This window comes from Malurus melanocephalus, unplaced genomic scaffold (assembly GCF_030028575.1).
Source record: "Malurus melanocephalus ecotype Western Australia unplaced genomic scaffold, MMel_1.1 scaffold_0, whole genome shotgun sequence".
NCBI lineage: Eukaryota > Metazoa > Chordata > Aves > Passeriformes > Maluridae > Malurus > Malurus melanocephalus.
The window spans coordinates 6,187,407-6,211,247 of NW_026623232.1; the positions used below are offsets into that span (position 1 = coordinate 6,187,407).

General features: G+C 38.9%; 1 protein-coding gene across 3 annotated transcripts; it reads left to right on the forward strand.

Annotated features, from left to right (window-relative positions):
• The first annotated feature begins 3,569 nt into the window (after nucleotides 1-3,569).
• CIPC (CLOCK interacting pacemaker) lies at nucleotides 3,570-15,534 on the forward strand. Of its 3 annotated transcripts, none has more exons than XM_057377998.1 (4): nucleotides 3,570-3,633; nucleotides 6,447-6,621; nucleotides 7,529-7,698; nucleotides 11,199-15,534. In XM_057377998.1, the coding sequence occupies exons 2-4, from the start codon at nucleotides 6,555-6,557 to the stop codon at nucleotides 12,075-12,077; spliced, it is 1,116 nt and encodes a 371-aa protein (XP_057233981.1). In that variant the 5' UTR covers nucleotides 3,570-3,633; nucleotides 6,447-6,554; the 3' UTR covers nucleotides 12,078-15,534. The 3 variants fall into 3 exon arrangements, with proteins under 3 accessions (XP_057233981.1, XP_057234067.1, XP_057233905.1); XM_057378084.1 differs by lacking the exon at nucleotides 3,570-3,633 and adding an exon at nucleotides 3,674-4,011; XM_057377922.1 differs by lacking the exon at nucleotides 3,570-3,633 and adding an exon at nucleotides 4,046-4,123.
• The last annotated feature ends 8,307 nt before the right edge of the window (nucleotides 15,535-23,841 follow it).

Below are 23,841 nucleotides of genomic sequence, written 5' to 3' on the forward strand. Positions count from 1 at the left end.
GATGACTATGCTGGGGAAGTGAGGGAATACAAAAGGGCTTGCTGCTCTCCAGAGTACTCTGAAGTGCTGCAATCTCTTCCCAAATCCTCAGTTGGCCCAAAAGTCTGGGAATTGCAAAGGGGATATTTCTTCCACCTTTTTTCTCCTCCAACACAAAACAGCACAGAAGAACGTAAGAGCATCGATAGTGCTTTACTCTTGATATGCCATCTCTGCTAATAATTTATTATTTTAAAAGTAACATCATTCTGCCTTCCCTTGAATCGGATACATTTATGGAAAAGATAAAGTTGCAGATGGATATAACAATATGGAAGACGTGTATTTTGAAATGAACACATACCTGCAGTTGAAATTTAGAATGAACGGAGCCATTGCTAGAATACCTTCATTAGCGAAAAATCTTGTTAGGTCAACTGTTCGATGAAACTCTGTGACCTGYGATAGACTACAGGTCAGAGCACATGATGACACAATGTTTCCTGCTTTGATATTTATTAAATAAGATACTAATTATCAACAATATCCATAAGTGAAATGTCTTTCCAAAGAGGTTTTGAGCTTTAATATTGTTTTTACGTCCAACAACACACTTAATCTGCAATAATTCATTCTTTTGTTGAGACCAATGAAAACTTAAGAGGCATCATTTGAACAATGTTCTTCTATTTATATATTAAAATTACAGAAGAGAATAATAGAAGGAACAACACTAGTATTAAAAAATCATAAAAATTAGACTGGTTCAATAAAGTGAGATGAATAAAGCTATTTATTTTCAGACTAAATTAATACAATACAGTACTTGTTAAATTGTATTTTGTCTGTGATAGCAAAACAAAACAGTGAGTATATGAAGAAAAAAGATTGGGTACATGATGTTTTCAGACCTAACCTTTCCAGTTSAGACTGTGTAATATGAAACCACATTCTTCTGACCTGGCTATGCTTTACTTCCAAAGTTTGCCAAACATTTCTTCCTACTGCTGTGTTAGGACAAAAGATTCTTTGTCCCACAAGCATTTATGAAGTCCATGCATCAACACCTTTATTAATCGTTCAGTAAGCACACAAGACCTATTATTTAACTACCTTATTGGATAAAAACTTGCCTTTGTCCCTCTTAAGCCATGGAAGATGATTTCTGCATCTTCTCCTGAAAGGATTCAACACCTTTTTAAGTAAGTGTTGAAACATCTAAACTGAATAAACATGCAGTCATACTTCACTCATATTCTTTTCACTCTTTTCCTGTTGTATGACCAAAATAAACCGGGAAGTGAACAAAAAGTTAATACTTATTTGTCAAAACACTCACCTTTAGGGTAAACAAATCAACGACGGTGTAATATCAGGAAAAAGGAAAACATCCTGTTACCACTGACTGTAATCATTGAACTCACACAGTAAATTAGACCTTGGATCAATGAGAATCAAATGAAAGGAAAAGGGAGAAAAGGGGCAATGACAGAAATATCATTAAAACTAAAAAAAAAAACAAAAAAAAACCAAAAAACCAAAACCAAAAAACCTATTTGGAGAAGGAAAAATTCAGATGACAATGTTCAATATAAACCTAAGGTTTAATTCAACTTAATTAAGGAACAATTCAGGGAATAAGAACTTATTTAGAAAAGAGGTCTACTTTGACTATCCAAGAAAAATTCTCTATTAAATAGTATAATATTTCAGTTCTCCTACCTGCTGCCCCTTGGATGAAGGCTTGGTATCACACATTCTAAATCTGTYCTGAATCACCTGAACCGAGCAGCAGGTTGTCTGTCCCAAACACAGGCTTGCTCTCTGGTGAGCTGTTTTCATTGAGCACCCACACATACTCCATATCCTGAGAAATCTGGCCTCTGTGGAGGACAGTAAGGGTTTTCTGGGTATAAGGCAACCCAGGACCATGCCTGTGCAAATAAGATGATACAACAGCATTCTTTGCATGCTTTTCCTCARAACTCAAAACTCCTGAACAACAAGGAATCCAAATCCAGATTCTGGAGATCACACGTCTCACACTGCAGTTCAGATGTAATCAGAGCCAACTCRGATATTCAAGTACACAAAAATACATTCTAACAATAAGAGTCACTGGTGTCCTCTCCCAGCATTTCAGATTGGTAGGACTGGAACTCACCAGTACCATWTTTTTTTATGAAATGACAGTGTCATTTCATGTAATCTCAAGCATTTTTCTGCTGCATTTGACAAGCTGTTTATGAGACTATGCTGAGATTAAAGGTCCTTCTCTCTTTCATGCAGGAATTTATTAGATCTCGTTGATGTCTTTAATCAGCATATTTAAGGCTCTTTAATAAGACCATCATGACCATAAAAGTGTTTCTTTCATCCATTTCTATTCAAGGAAGTCACTGTGTCTTTGTTCAGGTCTTCCATAGAACCTTTTCCGTTTTCTCTAATGAAATGGCTTTCATGTCCAAATGCAAAATATTCTGATATATTTCTGGATGCTGATAGCATTTATGCAGTTTTCAGAACAAGAACAGCTACTCTAGTTATATTCATTGACTCAGGGAGTCACTTCCTCCTATTTAATTGCCCTTGGTTTATATGCAGTTCATGGAAACCAAATCCACATATTAACACACTTCCCAACCATGTAGAAGTTGGTTGTTGTTTTTTTTTGTTTTTACTCATGACAGGAAGAAGTGATTCTTCCCCTGTACTTGACAYTGGTAAGACCACATCTCAAATTCTGTGTCCAATTCCAGGTCCCTCCATTCAGGAAAGAACATTGAGGTGCTGGAGTGAGTCCAGAGAAGGGCAATGAAGCTGGTGAAGGATCTGGAGCACAAGTTCTGTGAGGAGCAGCTGAGGCAGCTGGGGATATTTCACCCAGAAAAAAAGGAGCCTCAGGGGTGACCTTATCACTCTACGAGCAGACTGAAGGGAGGCTGTAGCCAGTAACTGCTCCCAGCAGTAACAGGACAAGAGGATAGAGTCTCAAGCTGAGCCAGGGGAGGTTCCCTGTCTGAGGTGAGAAGGAATTTCTTCACAGAAGGGGTTTTTAGATATTGGAACAGGCTGCCTGAAGAGGTGATGGAGTCACCATCCCTGAAGGTGTTAGCAAGACTAGATCTGGCACCTAATGTTATGGTTTAGTTGGATATGGTGGTGTTAGGTCATAGGTGGGGTTAGGTCGTAGGTTGGACTCGATGATSTGAGGTCTTTAGCAACCTAATTGATTCTGTGATTCTTTGTTTTGCCATGTTTTCCCTCTTTGAGACAAGTGCGAGACCTCTTTGATGATGCTTTCCTCAAATTTGAAGTGTCTGTCGGTGTTTCATCTCCCATTCATGGACTGAGAGAGGCTGCACAAAAGCCTAACTTTCTGTGTGGTGAAGAATTATACATTTTTGCACAGTATTCGGGAGGCCCAGCAGCATTCCAAACGCCGGGYTCTGCTTGCCCGGCCCGGCTCCCGCACACACCCAAAGCAGGCTACGAGCACCCTCAGCACCGCGCTCCCGCCAGCCCGCTCTGCGCATGCGCACCCGGGGTGCGGCGGCCGCGCTSCCTCCGGGGCCGTGAGGGCGGGGCGTGCCCGGGGCGGGCGCGGCGCATGCGCGGCCCAGCGCGGCTGAGCTGTGGCGGCCCCGTGCCCAGGTGAGGGGCGGCCCGGCCCGGCCCGGCCCGGTGAGAGGCGGCGGCCACGGCCGTGAGGGAGCGGTAGCGGCCCTGGGGCCCCGGGACCGTGCYGTACCTGCCGCGCCTCGCCGTGTGGCGGGCGGCGGCTCGAGCCCGRCAACCGGGTGGCTCGGCCCGCCTGCGCGGGTTTTCCTCGCGCCGAAAGAGTCTGGCGTGTGGGCCCGGGAGGCGGTTGGGTGGGATCAGCGGGAGGGACGGCCCTGGACGGCGGCGTGGGCGCCTGGTTCTTCAGGCGGTGAGCGGCGGAGCTCCTGTCTCCGGGGCTCTGGGGTGCCTCTGGCCCGGGGATGGGCAGGAGGGATATCACGCCCGTGCCTCGGAGGAGTGGCACTTCTGGTTTGTTTATTTATGGTTGTGGTTGTGGTGTTTTTTATTTTTTTTTTTCTGGTAGAGAGGCTATGTGTCAGCCCTTCCCAAAGCTGCCCTTGATGCAAAGCTGGTAGATGAGGTATTCTTACTTTATTTATTTCTAGCCCTCTGTTTTTTGTTTTGGTTTGAGGTGGTTTTGGTTTTGGGTTTTGGGGTTTTTTTTAGCATCCCTGCGCATTACTTTCTTAAAAAATTACATTTATTTTGGAAAGGGCTAAGTGATGCAAGCATGGATCCGGACTTAAAGCACATCTTCCATTGCAAGGATAGCATCTAGGTTGCGCTTATGTAATGATGTTTGTTCCATACCGGTTAGCAGGSAGGCAGGCAGGCAGGTAGGTGTGACTGAAGATGGAAAGTTAAAATGATGCAAGTAACTACTTGAGGAAATTTTCTTCAGGTAACCATTATTCCATCGTTATTGTAAAAGATAGTTATAGTCCCATTTCAGAATTTTTTACTGGTGCCAAGATCAGGATTCTGGAGCATACTTCTAACAAACAGTTGGAAGGACCTGAAGAAGAAACTTGCATTTTGGGGTCGATTGTTCCAGAATGTCTGCTGCAATGTCATTTGAAGCAGCTTGTACTGGATATTGCTGCTGATGGACTGCTGACCTGACTATGATGCAGACTTCTGAGTTCTTTTTTTGTATTTTAAATATAAAACTTAACGTGAGACATATCTKCAGTGTGTTAGTTGATAGGATAATAATTTTTACAAATAATAATAGAAATAATTTCTGCATGTCATTTTGACAGTTTTCTGTTAGCTAAACCCTCAAGTACTTTCTTTTAGAGAGGCAGAAACTTGGTCTTTCTAGAAGCTGCCTACCTTTGGGAAGCAGCTGAAGGTTGTGACAAGTATGTAGTGTGGGAGGCCATAATGTTACTACATTTTTCTGATTTTCGTAGCTTTTAGTTTCAGCCTTTCAGTGGTTTTATTCTGAGCGTGGGCATTTCTAAGGCCCTGTGTTCCTAGGAGTACATTGTAGTATGTGTTGCTGTTTTAGCAGCGTGGATTTCTTTAGCCCCCAGTGCGTTCACTGATCGCTCACAATTTTTTCTCTGATAACTTACTCTACTCTTGAGAACAGCCTGTTAACAAAACTGTAGCTTTGCAGGTTYAGCTGTAGTTGTTCTAAGAGCTTCACCCAGCACAACTGTCTGGTTTGTAATTCAGCCCTTGGGACAACAATCTTTTTGTGAGATAGATACAGCCTGATTAACTTCCATTCTTGAAATTAATGTTGTTTATGGATAGCCTTTAATTTTTAGTTTGTTTTATTTTTTGAGGGTAGAGAGACATGTCCARTACATTAGTTTTTGATCTGTGTTTCATTCTTTCAGCATTCTGAGRTTTTTCTGAAAGTCTCCGGTTAGCTCACTGTAGTATAAAAGGAGATACGCAACTATCCCATTTGACTCAGAGGGACACTGTTTTAGTTACAGATAGCAAGTATACACTTTGTGTTTGCTGCTTTATCTTGGTTGCCCATGTTGCTGAACTTCCTAGATTTGGGCATTACATTTTTAGCAGGTCTAGAAACTGTGTTCCTATTTCCCAAGTTCTGTGTGGGCAGTGAGGAATTTTTAGCATATGTAACATAATTCATAATGGAGTTAGAAATGACTGGCGCACTGTGTTCTCCAGGTTAATCTATTATGTACTTCTCTCAGAAATTTTAAGTATGATATAGTCCTGGTTCAGGTAATTGAGTGAGATGGTCTGCCCTGTGCTCTGTAGTCTGCCTTGCTTAGCCACTGAAGAAAGGAGCTGAATACRCTGGGTGCATTGTGCCCCTTCAGATGCATCTTTATCTTCAATACTTCTAAAATACCTTTGATTAATTGATGGCATTCAATAAAGATTTTTTTAAAAAGGAAAAATATYTGTACCATATTTTTTCTTTAGTTAGTTGCCTATGCCTTAGGTGTTTTGGCATCTTTAGCCCATMCTGTGCTAGGCCTAGTATGATACTGTTCTCTTGTTGGTGCAGGAGACTGAAGATTAGCTCATGGAAACTTTCCTGAAATGTAAAAAATTAGCCCAAGTCCGATGGAAACTCAGATCAGAAGATTCCACAAAGTATCAGTTGATGCAAAGAATTGTTGCCTATGTTGTCTACTCCRTAATGAGTTATGAAACATTTATAGTTTAAAGTTTTGCAGGGAGTAAATTTGTTTTATGGTCAACTTTATTTTCTGTTCTAAACGTGCGACAAACAGCAAATGTGAGGCTGGGAGTTTGATAGCGCTCTGGAGATTGCTTCATGGATACAGCAAATCTTCCATAACAAGATTTCCACATTGACAAGCATGATCACTATTGTTGTCTTATATTGATGGAACTTTCTTTAGATTCAGATAAAGTCCTTCTTTGTTCTTAACTGTTTTTTGTAGTTTCTCAATGGAAAAGGTGTTTAAAACTGCCTACTGCACTATGGAAACACACAGACAAAATGGTAATCTGTGGACACCTCTTAGGAACTGTGTGGCAAAGTGACGGAAATGAAGAACTTCAGTCATCGTGTCAGCATGGCGGCAGTGGAATCTGACAAAGACTCCGGATATTCAGGTTTAGAAAATCACTGTGTTACCTTTTTTGTGTGTTGCCTTGCTGAGGCTTTGCTTTAATTGGTGATGTTTAGCAAGTCTGAGTAACCCATTAGTTTGTGTCTCATTACCTTGAGCTACCTTTCTATGCAAGGTAGGTTTCACCTGCAGTCATCCTACCACCAAAGCGTTTTGAAGTGAAATATTTCCTAGTTATAAAGTCCTGTGAATTTGAATGGCATGGGAATTTAAAATTAAAGGAAGTATCTTAGACTTTGTAGTCTAGAAGTGGAGTTGGCACAATTACTTTTTGTTCTTTGCAGTGATGAATGAATTGTTGGATTAAGCTGCCCAGTGTGTCYTACGATCTGACCATATTTTCAGTAGAGCCTGATGAACCAGAGAGCACTGGTTATAACATCTGTAAAATAATAGACACRGTGTGCCATTTTAGTACTCTACAAAGCTCTGAAAAAATGACCTTTAAAGGAGGGAAAAAAACCACTTTTATGAGAGATACCTCCTTTACAGTGGTTTTAGATARAAAATTTCAAGACAAAAAATGCCTGCATCACAAACTACAGATGTGGCATTGCTAAAGCATTGGCTCCAGAAAGTGCTTTCGTGTATCAGTTTGTAGAGCAGCCTTCATGACAGTATGCAGTACCCTGGAGGCTAAATACAAAAGAACAAAAAGTAATAGATTTTTGTGGGAGAAAATGTCTGGATAGGAGCTGACCTGAAATATAAAACCTTTTGTTAGAGGCTGTTTGACAGCTTCATAGCAGCTTTAATTTTGTTAATATTACAAAACTAATCTTTATTGTTCTTTATGACTTGGTTAAAAGGAAGCAGAGTAGTAGAACTGAAAGGCAGTAGTAAGCATATTGCATGTGAAACAACTAACAGGTGAATTCTGCATCTGGCAGATGGAAGTTCAGAGTGCCCGAGTGCTATGGAGCAGACGGACTCGGAGGATGTGCTGAATGCGTTGTGTTGGAATGCAGAGGATGGACCTTGGCAATGCCCAAGGACCACAAGTAGCTCTTTTCCTGCACTATCTTCTATGGTCGTCATGAAAAATGTGTTGGTTAAGCAGGTAGGGAAGAAATAGTATCTTGAAAAATACTGCATGTTGTTAATTTTTTTTTAAAAATGTGTTTCCTTTTAAAAAGGTTTTCAAAGTTTTGTTGCAGTCCAGAAAGTAATGGGTAATTTTAAAAGTTCTGATGTGATTCTGTGTTTTTTGAAAGGCAGCTGGAATCACTAAGATGCARTGTGAAATGGAGAAACTCTGCTCCATCTACTAAACCTCTTTGTCTCAAAGGAATCCTCCCCAAAATACATCTTTAAGAACGTTATGTAAATAGCACCAAAGATGAAACAGAAAAGGGTGATCTCCTTTTGAATGCTACTATTGTCTTTTTCATTCAATAAAGATGGTGATGTAGGATGATAGGTTTGTTCCTCATTTTTAGTTTCAGAAGTGCTTCATATGCAGTGGRAAGCACTAATGCAGAATGTTATAAATGAAGAAGTTAAATTCTTACCTGAAGTTAGCTGTGGTATTTCTACTTTAATAGTTGTTTCCCTTAATTGCATGTGATGGCTCACGTTGCAACAATTACATTCCCTATTTATGTTTTCCACTATTTTTGTGAAGTATTGTTCCTCCAGCACATCTGTGAGACCCCCTGTGTGACTTCTACATTTTAACAGAAAAAATAAGAAGTTCAGAGTTCTGACATATTAGATATACTTCTCTGTACTCACTCATTTTTGGAGCAGAGCAGAAGTTCTTAAGTGCTTTTTTTACTAGAATACTCCTGACAATACACTGGGAAGGGAAAAAAAGAACATAGATTCTGATTCTTTTTCTGTTCAATCTGTTACGACAACAAGCAAGACTTAATAAATATTTAGTATTGTGCAGATTATGCATTTGTGGGGGAGGTGCTTCTGTTCRCTGAGCATCATGTTTTATCTTGACAAGAAATTATTTTATTTTATAGTACTGTTCCTAGATGTGTGGACAAAATACTCTGTAAACAAATGTTGAAGTTTTTATATAGTCAGGAATAGGCAAGCTTCACCAAAGGTTGATAGCCTTTGGCCCAGAGCTCAAAAATGAAGATGTTACCTGTGCTGATTCCAGTGTTAAACTCCCAAGTTGTGTTGCTAACAGTAAGGAGAGGCAGCTAGTAATAAGTAGCTTATTCTATATATATACATATGTACAAAATCCAACCACATACATATATATATATATATATATATATATATATATATATTAAAAAATGGTAGTAGAGCAAAAAGGAAATTTGCAAGATTTGAAGGCGGATAAAGTAACCATACTTGGTTCTCTTGAGCAGTGCATCATAATACCTAATTATATATGATTAAAGATATTAATGTTAAATTGGAAAACGTTTACTACAATAAAGACAAGCAACAGGTCTAGGTCAGAATAATGGTGAAATGTCTTTCTACCTCTTTTCATTATCTCTAGTTATCTCAGATGGTCATCTTTTTAAAGTGTTTTTTTCAACAGAGCACTCAGTTGGGCTTGCTGGACCAAAAAAAGTCAAAAAGCAACATCCTGTTACTGCTGTTTATTTCTTCCAGTTTCAGTTTCAATCAGCATCATCCTGCTGTCTTGGCGCCACTGAGATCCTCCATAGTGATGGTTACCTGCTGTTACCTGCTGGCCCAATTTCAGAGTGTAAACAGCTAACAATAATGCTACTAAAAAAAATCAAGTGGCAATTAATTCTCTAAAAGTCCTGATTGTGGTAAGGTTTCTGTAAATCTTGTAAAAGTCTAATAAATAGGAAAGCTTTTTAGACAAGTGTCACTGATACATCAGGATGTTAGTTTTCATTTAAAAAAAAAAGGCAAGAAAACACAAAAATTTTCAGAATTTGTAAAATAAAAATGTCCTTCTCTACTGGAAATGAGATTTTGAGTAGGAGAACAAGAGCAGAGTGCAATGTGATAAGGAAAACAAGCAGAGACAGAAATAAACTGAAGAACAAGATAAACAGTTACCACAGTTGTTTTGGCCTCAGTGATTACTGGGCTCTTCTGTGCTAGGTTCTGTTCAGTGGTGCAGTAAATGGCAACTGCTGACTCCAAACCGTTGCACATTAAGGCTATATGTTCTGTCCTATGTATAGCTACAGTATTTATGTGCTTCCTCACTCCTTACATCTCCAGATACTTTTCTTTGGAATGTTTTTTCTTCTGTGTTAAGGCAGTAATATTTATTTTTACAGGCAGCTGTTTTGTACTCTATTCCATAAAAATCTTACCCAATGAACCCAAGAGACATTGTGTTAGAGTAGGTAATTGAATCTTATCTCCAAGTCTCAGTGTCCTAATCAGTGGCTAATACCTGATTTTGGTAAGTTCCAAGTCCTTTACTGGGGGGAGTGGACTTCAGCAAAGCATGKTAGTGTTTGCCAGTTTAAAACTTACGAGACTGGTGGAAAGGATACGGTTTTCAGATGACTCAATATAGTACTAAAAACAATAAAATGTATTTGTGGTAGCTAAAGACTGTGCCTTCAGSAGGCCTGCCAGTTGTGTTCCAAGTTGTAAGGAATTGAAAAAGCAGCTGAGAATRTATTAGTATAATTGTAGTGGTGATGGCTTAAGTATATTAAGAAGTGAGATTTTGCTTTAGAAAGAAATGGAGTCTCCTACCAGACCATTTGATGTCTTTGGAGAAAAGCAGGCATGTTTTTGGCCAGAACATCATGAAAATCTGTAGTAAGGTGTTGGAGGAAAAAGAGGTAATGTCTTGTAGAAATTGATGTTTCCCCCTGTATTCCAGAATATTGCTTGTGGGAGGGAGTGAAAACTTGGACATTGTTCCTGAAGTAAAATGCTTTTAAGGTTTATCAGTGCACGCTGCCTCACCAGACATACGAAGTTAAACTCCTCTGGGTTTACTGGAGGCTTTTCTTCTTGCATTGGTTGATATTCATCCTTTTTTTTTCTGCTTCACGTTTTTAAATTTATTGAAACTGTATTGTGCATCAAATTAAATGACTTACTGAACAGCTGTTGTGTATCTTAAATAACCATTTCAAAACCTTGCTATAAGAATAGAATCGAGAAGATTTGAGTTGCTACCTTTCAGCAGAGAGGGAGTCTGAATTGTTCCTAAAATATCTGTACAGTCTTTCCTTGACTCTTACTGTATTTCTTAACCGCAAAGCTTAATTATTTTTCAGGTTTCCTGTGCAATTATAGTTTGACCCCAAGTCTGGGTTGAACTTTTAAATGAACATTGTACATTATAACCTTGCACTGTAATCCTCATTTAGGAAAGCATGTATAAATTCAGATTGAATTGTTTTTATGTATAACTGCTGTTGAATAGTAAAAGGATTATGGATTTCCATTGTTATGCTCCATTGTCAGAGAAAGAGAAGGATGAGTTTCATAGAAAACTCTTCAGAACACATTAATTGGACAGTACATATCAAATATGGAAAAATGGCACTGTCCACGTATTTTGTTCAAAGTGKTTTTTTATCATCTTCTGCAATGCTTTTGTAAGACTTGTGGTTTTTCCCTGTTTGTGCTTCGCAGGGGAGTTCATCACAGCTTCAGTCTTGGACTGTGCAGCCATCCTTTGAAGTGATTCCAGCTCAGCCACAGCTAGTGTTTCTTCGTCCATCAATCCCACCTCCTATTAATCCTCACCCTGTTGGGAAAAAGAGAAATGACTCCGCTAATTACCTGCCCATTCTGAATTCTTATCCCAAAATAGCACCACAGCCCTGCAAAAGAGATCACTCCTTTGATCTAGAAGAATGTCAGGAAACCGCTTGCCATAAACGACTCTGCACAGARGCACCCAAGATGGAGACTTCTCCTGTACTGATGAGCACAGGCTTGCCTACTAGTCCTTTTGCCCACCTCCCAGTTAGCTTTAAGACCCCTCAGGATTCTAACCAGCAAAGTTCTTCAGCTCTAGTGACAAGTGGAAAACTGTCATCTCTTCCTGGTTTTCATTGTGTTTCCAATGACACTCAGAAAGTGCCAGGTTTGACTCCCCTTTTGCCTTTTGGAACTTTGCAGGCAACAAAGTGCACCCTGCATGACAGCGAGAGTGCTTCACAGACTACAATGCCATCTGCAGTGTGGAGCCCTCCATTGATACCAGAAGAGATTTGCACTRCCCCTGAGCTGCTCTTGCAGCAACAAAGCAAGTGCAGACGCTTTCAGAATACACTTGTTGTACTACGCAGGTCAGGATTGTTGGAAATCACTTTAAAAACCAAGGAGCTCATTCATCAGAACCAGGTGACCCAGGCCGAGTTGGATCGGCTGAAGCACCAAACACAGCTTTTCATAGAGGCAATAAAGAACAATGCTCCACAGTCATGGGCAGAGCTAGAAGCATCTCTAACAGGATCTGATAAAGCTAATAGCAACCTTGAAGACCCCACTTATCCCAATATATAGTAAAAAGGTGCATAGCTGTGGATCAGGTTATTATTGTGCCTCCTTTTTCCTGTCTTAAACTTTTATTTGAGCATTTTTGAGTCCAAGATTTGCAACGTTGCATTGCCATTAACAATTTGTTTTCAGAGCCAGGTGTGGGACTGGAAAAGCATGGTGGGTTRTAGACAGAATGGGTACCTAGTATTGCACTTCGGCCCTGGATTCCTCGCTAACTCTGTGTAATTCCTTGGACTCAAGAAGCTTCAATGTGCTCTGCTGGCATGTTACCATTCTTGAAGTGAAAAGGCAGTCATTTGCAGTATTCTGCAAGCATCTTCCTAATCCCATCTTCAGATAGTTGTTTCTGAGAGTGCAATAGCAGATCAGGCCCCTTTGTTGGGCCATGATCGGTTCTAAGTAGGTGAAGGGAGTTGGTGTGAGGTGAAAAAAGTCTTTCTCCCATCCCATTCCTTCTTTTTTTTATTTAGAGAAATCAGATGAATGTATTGGGGGTGGGGGATGTGTCAGCTTGGATAAACTCTAAAAAATTAATATACCTAAGTTTGAACTTCAAAAACCAAGCCCCAAAACATTTTTCCACTATATAGATTATAGCATTCCTAGGCTGCTTGTCTTGGGATATTGTTGACACCATTGTGTGCATGACATACTGACTTTGCTAGCAGAGAGCCACAGTAGTCATGTTACAAAAGCTGTTTTACAGACATTTATTTCATTGCAGTTTATCTAGACACTTTACATCATTCCCTGCAAGCTAAAGGGATTCTTTCCAGAGGCAGTTTATGTAGAAAATTGAGAACACCTTTGTCTAAGGACATTAAGGAGTCTGGATCATCTGTGATACATTCTTTTCTGTTTTCAAAAACTCATGCCATCTAGGTGACTAGGTATTTTAATTCTTTGATTCTTTCTGTCATGTGTTTCAGATTGTTAAAAAAAGAAACTTGAAAGCAGAGTGGATGTTTTGCTRATTTGTGACTAGACCTTTACATTTTCTGATGCCTCTAGGAATCAGTATTGCAGAAGACTCTAGAGAATACTTTTGTAGTCCTTCCTCAAATAGGTGCTTCAGAGAAATTGGAAGGGATTTCTCTCTTTTAAGGGATTATGTGCTTTTTACACTGATGAAAACATCTCTTAAAAATAACATCTCTTGCAACATCTCTTGAGGCATGTGAGTCCTGTCTGTACTAGCCATGGGCCTAGAGAGAAACGAGGTAGGGTTTGCCCTAGTGGAGCTGTAGCAAACTTGTAGCCATGCATTTCTTGGGATCCTGCCTACCTGCTGAAGACTGGTGCAGTACATGAGAATTGTTTAGAAGTGTTCATAGACTCTGTTCTGGTATGTGTTTTTTTTTAAATATACCTGCTATATTTGTGATACTACCGTGTTTCCTAACACACAGGCCAGCAATATCTAAATTCAGCCAACAAACCCAGAAAGCAGCACAGTGCAGTGTAATAATGTAGGACATGTCCAGTATAGACACAATCCTATCAGTTGTGATATCTGTGCCAAATGACATTTGGCAGAAACGATGTAGTGGTACCTTAGATCATTAATGGAGGAAGATCTTGTTTCATTTCAGCTTTTTGCAAGGAGAGGAGACAGTTCCATTGATCAGATAGATTTAATAGGCCTAGAAGTGTGAGTTATGAGAAAGTGCATAGGGTATTTTTCCTACTTTTCCTAAAGTTCTTATTCTACCTAATAAATTAAGTGGAGAATTTGAAGTTCAGAGTATGTATTTTTAGGAAGCGATTGCCCTAGAAAACAAGATGATGGGCTCAGGGTACCTAGAGATGAAAGGGAGGCAGAAAAAATGACATCCAATCTTAGCTGTTTGAGACAAGGAAAAATGAGTCTACTGGTGACCTTCTCCATTCTATTTCCACTGCTCTGATAGAATATAAAGGAATGAAAAACTTGCCTTGCAGGGCTGTACCCTCTGACTTAGGGAGACTTAGCTGATGGAAATCTCTAATAGGCCTTGTAGTACCACATGTATTTTTTCCCTGACAGTACGGAGGGTGGGCTGAAGTGGGTGTGCTTACAGCTAATGGGCCTTTTAACTGGTGTAATTTGTATAAATACATGTTTAATAAATCTGTGAATAAAGTCCAGCTGCTGGTTAAATATCTCTTACTGGGCATCAGTCCAGACTTAAATAGTATTTACTGAACTAGAAAAATCCACTGTGGAACTCATACTTAAATCTGGGCAGCCTTAGGAAGCATATCTCTAGATAATAGGAAATCTTGACACAACATCTATTTTTTAAAAAGGATGTTGACAGTCTCTGGTGATAAATATGTCATCAGGTACCATTCTGTTCAGTTTTCTTAGCTGCCTTTATTCCTGGAAGCCCTGATAAAGCTTTAAACAATAAGGCCTTTTTTTTTCTTGGTTGCCRTGTAATGAAATAGGTTAGCTTAGAAATGTGTTGAGAAAATTTGTTGACTACATAAGGGCCAGGATAAGTCCTGATTCTGGGCAGGATCTGGAAGTGTCCAGTAGATTTGAACAGAAGTATTAGCCTCTGAGTGGAAACTCTAAGCAATGAACAGTTGCTCATTGCAAAATCACAGATTTTGTTGATCTTTGAAGCAGCAAGATTTGGCATTAGGAAGTTAGCTAAAGGCAGCTGTCTCAGTCTAATCAGTCAATAGGGTGGCCGGCTGGCAACAAGTGGGGTAGCTTGATGGATCAGACAGACTGGTGTTTTTTTATTAAGTTTTAATAAGTRTTGGTATTTTTGATCACTTTTACTATGTCTTTTTGAAATTCTAATGTTCTAGTTGGAATGTAAATATTTTCTGTACTTTCAAAGTCTGTTAGCTCTGAATACAGTAGCCTAAGACCTCTGTTATAGAACATGATTTTTTTGCTAAAACTTTACAGAAACTGACTGTGAAATATGAATGAAATAAAGTATATACTTGAGAAGTTTGTGGGTTATTTAGTGCTGTTGAACTGCAAAGTCCCTGGTCCCAAAGCATGCTTTAAATACAGCTCCAGAGCAGCATGTTGCCCATGTGGGAAAGTGCAGATCCAAAAGTGATACTATGATGTATCTCTCTGAAGAGAGCCGTGGGATCTTTAATAGTATGTATGAATTAAAGGATCTCTGGGAGGAGCATGCATAGAAATGGGCTGTACAGAACTCTAAAAATATATTGTCGTGGGTGACCGCTGCCATAGATCTGTCATGAACAACCTGGAAGGATTTTTCCATCTCTGAACTGTTGTCTCTATGATGATTGTACATTATGCACACCGTCTGTGCAGGGTGAACTCCTACACTATGTCTTAATCCTGTCAGCTGGGTATGCAGACGTTTGAAATTGTGAAGTAAGAATCTTGGCTACTGAAAATTACTGGATTGAAAAAMATTTATACGCTCTTGAAGAACATTCTCCAACTAAATCTGTATACCAGCTTTTTATTAAAACACATTTCTTCAAAATGTGGCTGTCTTTTCATGGTCTTTCTTTTGTTCAAACATGACTCATGCAGGGAGAACTAGGAAGTCATGCCCAAAATATCCAGCAGACTTGTGGCATGAGATAGTGTTCTAAGATATGAGAGATTCTGGTTAAAGCTCTTACTTGGCACCAGACAAGGCAACTAGAATCTTACTGCCTTATATCCAAAAAGGAGTGCCATCAATTGAAATAATTTTATTTCCTGAGACTGGAAACACAGTGTTTACAGTTGTATGTTCATAAAAGTATGGATACAATTCAAGCAGGAAATTCACAGGTTTCTGTCTCTTCTCACTATCTTTTCCTTTATAAGGCAAAGCCTATCTGCAGCATGTCAGGCCTCTTCACCATTATTTCACTGAAGCCTAAAAGATGAATTCCTTCTTTAGGTGCATTGCATCTGTCTTGTTTTTCTTTCTCTCTCATGATAAAAACTGACTGAAAGGAACCGTACCCCTGCAGGCTTGGGCTGAGCAATCTCCTGGCATGTAAAATTTCTGGCATCCACTAGATTGAACATAGCATGCTGTTACTGGTTTCATTTTCATAATTTCTGGTACAGAAATGTAGGGTCTCTCCCTACCAACACAATTTCACATTCTTGCTGTACGTAGGTGATGCTTTTTTCAAATGGTGGGGTAATGCAGCCATGTAGTCCCAACTGTATTGCATGGTCCTACATGTCCAAAATGCTCATGCCCACTTCTCTTTTTAAATCTACTCCTTTGAGGTATTTCCATGAGAAAAATTTAACAGTTCCAGTGTAATCTGATTCAGAAGGCAGAAGGAAACACCATGTGTTCAGTCTGCTTTCTTGCAGAGCACATTTTCCAAAACTTCCTCAAAATTCTTTTTTGAACTAAAGCTGTTCTTAGAAGCATCCTGCATTGATTTGAATGCTCCTCAGATTAAGAATCCACCCAAACTGTTTAAAATACAATTATTTACTGTTAAACGCATGCCTCCTATACCGAACTTGAATTTGTCTTCTTTCCATATCCAGCTGTCAGAACTTTTGTCTGTTTGCTAAACTGAAGTGCCTGCTGTGACATTGTTTTCACTGTAGGCATTTACAAATTGAACAAGTCTCTCTTCAACGTTCAATCTKAAAATAAGTAAATAGACTCAAGTCTTTTGAATTTTCCGTTTGTCTGTGGCACTCTTCTTTGGATCCTTTAAAATAAGTTAAATGAAGTTTGAATTGGAACACTATTAGCAAAACCGGACTGCTAAAASAGTTGTATCAACTGTTCTTACTGCTACTCTACCTCATTTCTATAAGTCTTGGCCATGACATCAGATTGGAAGTCTAATCCCTGCACCTGTTGCTTCTGTGGTTGGTGAGCCCCTCTCCTGTWAGTATGTTCCCATGTTCTTTGAATCCAGTTTGCATCCAGAAAACAAAGCAAGGTGGTTTTAGGAAGTGGCCAGTTGTATTAATTAGTTTTCTCTGCTTCTCTCCTTTGAAACTTTCATCTTTAGATGAGACTTTAAAGGTAATTTTATCTTGTATTTTAATTATTGAAAATAATAATAATGTTACAGTCAAGAACCAATTTTWAAAATAAGCATAGAAGATTGTGCTTAATGGATGTCTSTATGCAATTCAGAAACCATAGTTGCAATGTATTTCATACCAGCCAGTTAATTTTGTATAAATCTGGCTTCAGTCTGTCATGTGGCACACTTTTAAATGCCCATCAGTAGTATAAATACATGTATGTTGGCTTAATCTTTAATCAATTTTTAAATCTAGGTGATCAAAAGGAGTCGGGTTTATCTGATCAGCTCTATTCTCAGCATCAGTAATTTCAATTCGTTTYCTGCTCTATTTGCTGGAATAATCAAGATTTATGGATTACTCCATTATTTTCTTTCAGTTGTCCTGCTATGTCAACTTAAATCAGTCTACCTATGCACTGAAAAGCTGATGCTGTATTAGTTCTTTCCTCACCTCTGTCCTCTGAAATCTTTCCTAGYATTGTGAAATTCACTGAAATAGTATTGGTAGTCTGGAGAGCTTCTTGATTAGCTCTGTTAAATTTTCAGTCACAACTTAGACTTGCTGAATTTTTAAATGCATAATAACTGTTGTTTGAAATGTTCTGAATTACTTTGTGAAGTGGAAATCAAGCTGCTGTTATGATCCGAGAAGAATAATATGTCTGTCTTTTTTCTAATTGCTCAACAGGAATTTTTGTGAAATGCTTTTGCCATTGTGCACTGCAGCAATATAATTTTTATCTTGAACTGAAGCACTGCCAACAAAGATTTCTTCTACATCTCATACATATTAAGAAATGGAGAAAACGGACTTTGCAGGGCCAAAAGGGGAGTTTCATCAACTTCTTCATTGTTTCCTCTGTGTCCTTATTGTGATTAAATTTATTTAGTTAATTGGAACTGAAACACTTCTTGCCATACTTAACACAATCTTACTTTTTTTCCATAGCAGTAGTCAGGACTTTTTTTAGACCACATACTAAGGCTAGGACTAAGAAATCCAAAGACAGAAAACCAATCCTTACTGTTTTTAAAYGGATACAACTGCTTGAAAAATTCCTGTTTCAATTGAAAACTCAGGTGTTGTTCTTGAAAATGTATTTTGTCTTGAAAGCTTAAGTGTTTTTCAGTGTTAGTCATAGCATTCTTTTTTTCAGTGAATCTCAAGCACTATGGAAATAGTCTGCATAGTGGGAAAGGGGAAAGATATTTCTCTAAAGAAATTAGGTAAACCTTCATCTCCTTTACCTGGATTGTTTTGGGTTGCCTGTACAAGAATCAGGACCCCAGCTTTGATGAGTGGTTCCACCACCTCTTRCTGAAGAAGCAAAAGCCCACATAGTCAAAACTACTCAGTTTACAATGGCAGAAGAGACTAATAGAGAGATCCTGAGTAAGTGAGAATGAACAGCATCTCCTGAGAAAATCAYTGGCTCAGTGAGTAAAAATACTGTGTTTTCACCCTAAAAATTCTACAAAAAAAATAGGGTTTTGTTTGGCACAAAACATCATGGTGCCAGATAGATGTTGTTCTACATGTGCCAGAAGCAGAGTTCAGTGCAGTGAGTATTTTGTGAAATGGGCAGTGTTTAGTGTGTGAAGTGTGAAATAAGAGTGGACAGTAGGAATGCTGTTTTACCCAGGGTGAATGTTAGCAATGCCTATTGTTTTGTGTTCTTGCTAAGTATTGTCTCCCATGCAAATGATAGTGTTATGCATATCCAAACATGCTTGGAAATCAGAATAGGATAGTCTGTATCAAAATGAAATTGGTTCTCACTGTTCAACATCCTATCACTAACTGTGCAGCACACTGACACATTAATGCTTTTTGGGAACATGCTGAAAGCAGGTTGCTGAGAATATTTGTGGGATAAATGGCCAGAAAGTATTCCAAAACATTTGATTGCAAACTGATTATGCAAGTATGAAAGTCTGAGCTTGATAGTAATCATGGAAATAGTGAAACGCCTCCAGATGTATAATGGGAGCTGCAGCCAACCCAAACTGGGACAAAGCAGAGCAAGTAACTGAACTGAGGTCTGTTGCTGCAGTGCTCCTGGTCCTGCAGTAGCAGTGTTTGGGTAGAGACTGTTAAAAGACTGTAGTTAAGATAGATGTTGTCATTTAGAGTGAGATGTTGGTGTACAGATAAACAAATGGCCCTGACTACCTTCTAGAAGTTCAGAAAAAAGGTGAGCAGTCTGCRCATGCACCTCATGGCCAAAGCCAAAGGCTCTGTTTCTTTGAAAGACTGGGATGCAAAGGTGAAACCTGCCTGCACATTAAAATTGTTACTCGGTTAACTTTTTTTTTTTTTAGCCAAACTTAAAACAGTGGTATTAGGAAAAGCAGAGTGCTATACTACCTCTACCTGATCCTGGAGCCAGCAAAGTTATATGAAGGATAATTGCAGTTTCTAAAGCCACTTTTCCTGTTTCCACATTATAACATCTCTGTCTGCAGATGCRCACCTCAGACAAGTATTAGTATGAGGAATGGAGGAAAACACCCCACTGTTCTCCACATCTTAGTTTCTTTTTGGACATACTTTTGTAATTTCTTTATCACACCCTGTTCTGTTGCAAAATGAGTCCTTGACACACCATTTTTCAGTAAAGGGGCTACYGCATCCATTTTAGGTCCCCTCAAAATAGAAATATGACTAAAAATAAGTCTCAATTTGCCTGAAATTGTTTCTGTTTGGGATAAGAACAAGTATAGCAGCACTCAATTCTTCTTGGACTCCTCATACATTTCCATGGCATCCAAGCTCCAGGTGAGAACTTCTTTAACATAAGCACACATAACAGCATGAAATTGATACTGTCAACTATGTTCACATTTAATGTCCTACGTGCTTTTGGACTTCTTAACATATTTTGAAAATTGCCCTGGTCTCTTTCTTACTAACCTGAAGATGATCTCAATGAAAATGGATGTGTAGCATCAGCTCTCAGTCTTACTTTAGTGACTACTGCTAATGTTCAGTATTTCCTTGGCATGAGAAAGTATGTGGTTTTAATTCACACACTCTTCTCAATGAACTGTAATTTTCCATTGCTTTCTACAGTCTAAATTGTCACATCAGGTAGAAGATAAAATAAGAGAACTCGGAGTGAGGGACTGGTTGCCATATGGTTGACACCTAAAATCTCAGCAATTTGACATGAAGGAAGTAGAAAAAGATGAAGTAAATTCCACAAAATTAATGCCATAAGTAGGTGGCAACTGTTAGTTAAGGAGAAAGAACAAAGGCAAAGGAAAGGAAAAGAATATTGAACAAACTCCAGTGTTACCAAAGATTTTTCTCACAGGTGCATGAAAATAGATTTTAAGGTAATTGTCCATACAGTAGACCAGTTTTCCAGGTTTCTTTTTAAAAATCTGGTTTTTAAACAATTTTTTTTCCCCATTTGATTTAAATGTATAAACTGAAATGTACCTTGGTGGTGGAGATGAACTAACTTACTGCTTTTATTGAGTGCTCATTCTTCTCCTCCAGCCAAAAAGTATGCTGTAGGCTTAAATTTGTGGCTTTAATCCCACAAATCACACCCACCTCAAAGGTACTTGGCACCAGCATTGCCGCTGCTGCATGAAATAATTCAAACAATAACATATGGCTGGAATTGAGATGGCCCCAGACTCAGTTTCTTGTTTCCCGTTGCAGAAGGCACTTTGATCTTCTCTGCTGTAAAATGAGAAAAGCAAAACTTGTTCCCTATTATAAAGTGCTTCAAGCTTCTTGTATAAGAGTTGCAACAAGTCATGGCTGTGGGCTGTCATGGTTCTGGTGCTAGATTTTCCAAAGGCAGAGCATTTGTGTGGTTATACTAACCTACATATGTTTTCATGTTAATAAATTAAACTACATGCTCACTGGGTTAATTTCCCTACTGTAATTCTACAGGTACAGAGACTGTTCCCTTATGGTTTTGAAAACTGAAAGGAAAAAATACAGCTGAGTAAAATCTCTACTTCTATGCCTTCCAGGGAAACTTTTATAAATATCTCAAAGTTGATAAGGCTAAAAGAATGGCTAGAGTGCTTACTGGCTCTGTTGCAGTTACTAAAAAAACCTTTTGTGGTGTAAACAGACATCTGTTATGCCCCACTCATGTATTAATTCATGCCCACACATGTAATGTTCTTCTCCAGCATGTAAACCTCTTCATGTAACTGTAATAATGCAATAAACAAAACTGGGGTCAAAAACCTGGAGATTGATCAGATGCCACATTATTCTATCTAAAACGTTACAATATTTGAAATTTTAAAAATGCAGTCCTGGAAGACATTGAGTACTGCAGCCTAACCAACGTAACTGCAAAATGCATGAGTAAAATGAAGGGTGTGAGTAGTGCAGCTGCAGTTATGGGTTTATGTCTATGCTTGAAGCTAAGAATATGCTCAAATCTTTTTCTCTGGACTGAGCTACAGTGCTCTACTGCTTGTAGGGACTGACTGTTTTCATTGYTGTCTTCATCCATAAAGCTTCTGTCTTGCTTGCTCATGTGTGTTTACATAGTTTGCACAATTTTGTTGGAGAGGTGCTGGAATTTATCAGAGCCCACAGTAAAAAGGATCAGGACTTCCAGGTACTGACTTTTGAGACAGTGTAAATATTTGAAATAATCTCAGATGGCTTGTAATCTGTAGTAGTGCACAAATGAGTGGAATTTTTGTATGGCTTGAATCTTCAGGGCCACAGTCTTGCCATTTGTGCACCTATATAACCCATATGACTAGGCCTCCTTCCCAAAATTCACATTTGTTAAAAGATTTGACATTTGGCTAGTTAACTGCAAAAGCATTACTTTTTCTGATGTAGTGCTGAAGACTTCTGACCACTAGAGTAATGCTTCCTGTGCCTCCGGGACTTCCTGAGAGGAATGAAAATCTGTRCAGCCTCTTAACATTTCAACTTAAATATGAACCTTAATTTTAGGCTTTTGCAGGAAATCTAAATAATGAATTGGTTACATTTCCACTGGGGTTTCAGTAAGTAAATTTTATCAAACAAGTATAAAAGGTCATTCTAGCTGATTAAYAAATAATAGTAGCTGAACCAATGAAATGTCTGCTTTCTCCTCTTTGGTATTTGCCACATACTGTAAAGATCTYCTAATTCTTCCATGTAAATATTTTCCATATGACCTGCTGTGTTTTATCAAAAAAGTTTCCATGTATTATTTGGAAGGAGGGGGAAAAGGAGCAGGAGTAAAGAAGAAAAAGAATATATTAAAATTATGTCAGAATTCAAAAATTATSTTAAATATTACATGACATATCAGTTTGCATGTGTTTATGTAGCTGCTCTCCTTGAGAGTCTTGACATTACCCGAAGTTCTTAGCGGACATCATTTTTCCAAYCATCTGAAGGCTGTGTTATGGGGAGTTAACAGACTTAACTTTCATTTCAAGGTTAAAAAAAGTCAAATAGAAATATAAATGTGTTTTCTTCATTTTGCACCAACACAGTGGTCATTTTGACAGTCCCTAAAAGTATAAAACTGGAAAACTGATCATAACCCCCATTCCCCCTATCCCTGAATTGCTGTGGAGGAGAGAAGGTAAAGTTCATGAAGGAGGGGGAGAGAGGGTGTTTTTAAGATTTATTTTACTTCTTACTATACTGCTTTGATTCTGGTAGTAATAAATTCAATTAATATCCTCAACTCTAATCTCTTCTACCCGAGACAGTATATTTCCCCAACTCTAATCTCTTTTATCCAAGAAAGTATTTGGTGAGTGATCTCTCCTGGTTCTTATCCCAATCCATGAAYCCTTACTTAGTTGTAGCTTCTGTCCCCTGTCCAGATGCAGAGAGGAGTAATAGAGTGGCTTTGGTGAATGCCTGGTGTCCAGCCAGGGTCAACCCACTACACACTGGTACTAGAAAACTTACATCTTTTATTTGTAAACATCTGGGGCGACTAGAATGGCTCCAAAAACCTTAAGAGACATGGGACTGATATGCTGAAGCTCTGACCTCACTTGCCAGTTAGATTCAGTAGGACAACCAATGCTGAAAGCTGTTTGGTGTAATGAAGACAAGGCTGCTGCCAGGATGTCTCCATATGAGGACTGAAGCACTATTTAGTCCATATTTGCTGACTTTTGGTGTAATCTCCAAGGATTCTTTAKTGCCCTGGCTTTCTGGAAAAGAGATGGAAAAGCAAAAATCCCACATAGGGACATGTTATTACAGACCATCTTGCCATTTGTTAAGTTGCCTGATGCGTTTCCATAGATTTAAATATCTAGCAGGACACAGARACTGCACATAGGCTTAAATTTTCTTCTCCCTTTATTTATATTGGACTAGTAGGTCATTGCTTTACTCCAACTATGATAGCCCTGGCTAGTCTTTCAATAACTCAAAGAGAACTATATGGGCTCTGCTGTTGCAGCTTATGATTTTTATCCATGCATCTCCTTCTTATAATGTAATTAGCTGTTCAACAAAAATCCTTTTGGCTCTGCTGGGGCTTTGAGGTCTTTTGAGCAGAAAGTGATTAGCAATGAGTTTTCTTAAGGTTCTTTGTGCCCATTCATTCAACAATCAATGAAGTTAACTTGAATTCTGTTGTCATACCTCATACTGCCTGATGGTTCTCATCATCAAATCACTTCGGCTCTCACTGGGGCCACTTTCTCTGATTGCTCTCAACCTCAGCTTTTCTTCCCATCCAGGACTGTTTGTCCTCCTCCAGCTATATCCTTACAGTTAATGAGTCTTCTCATTCATTCAGTCTGTCTCCTTGCAAGT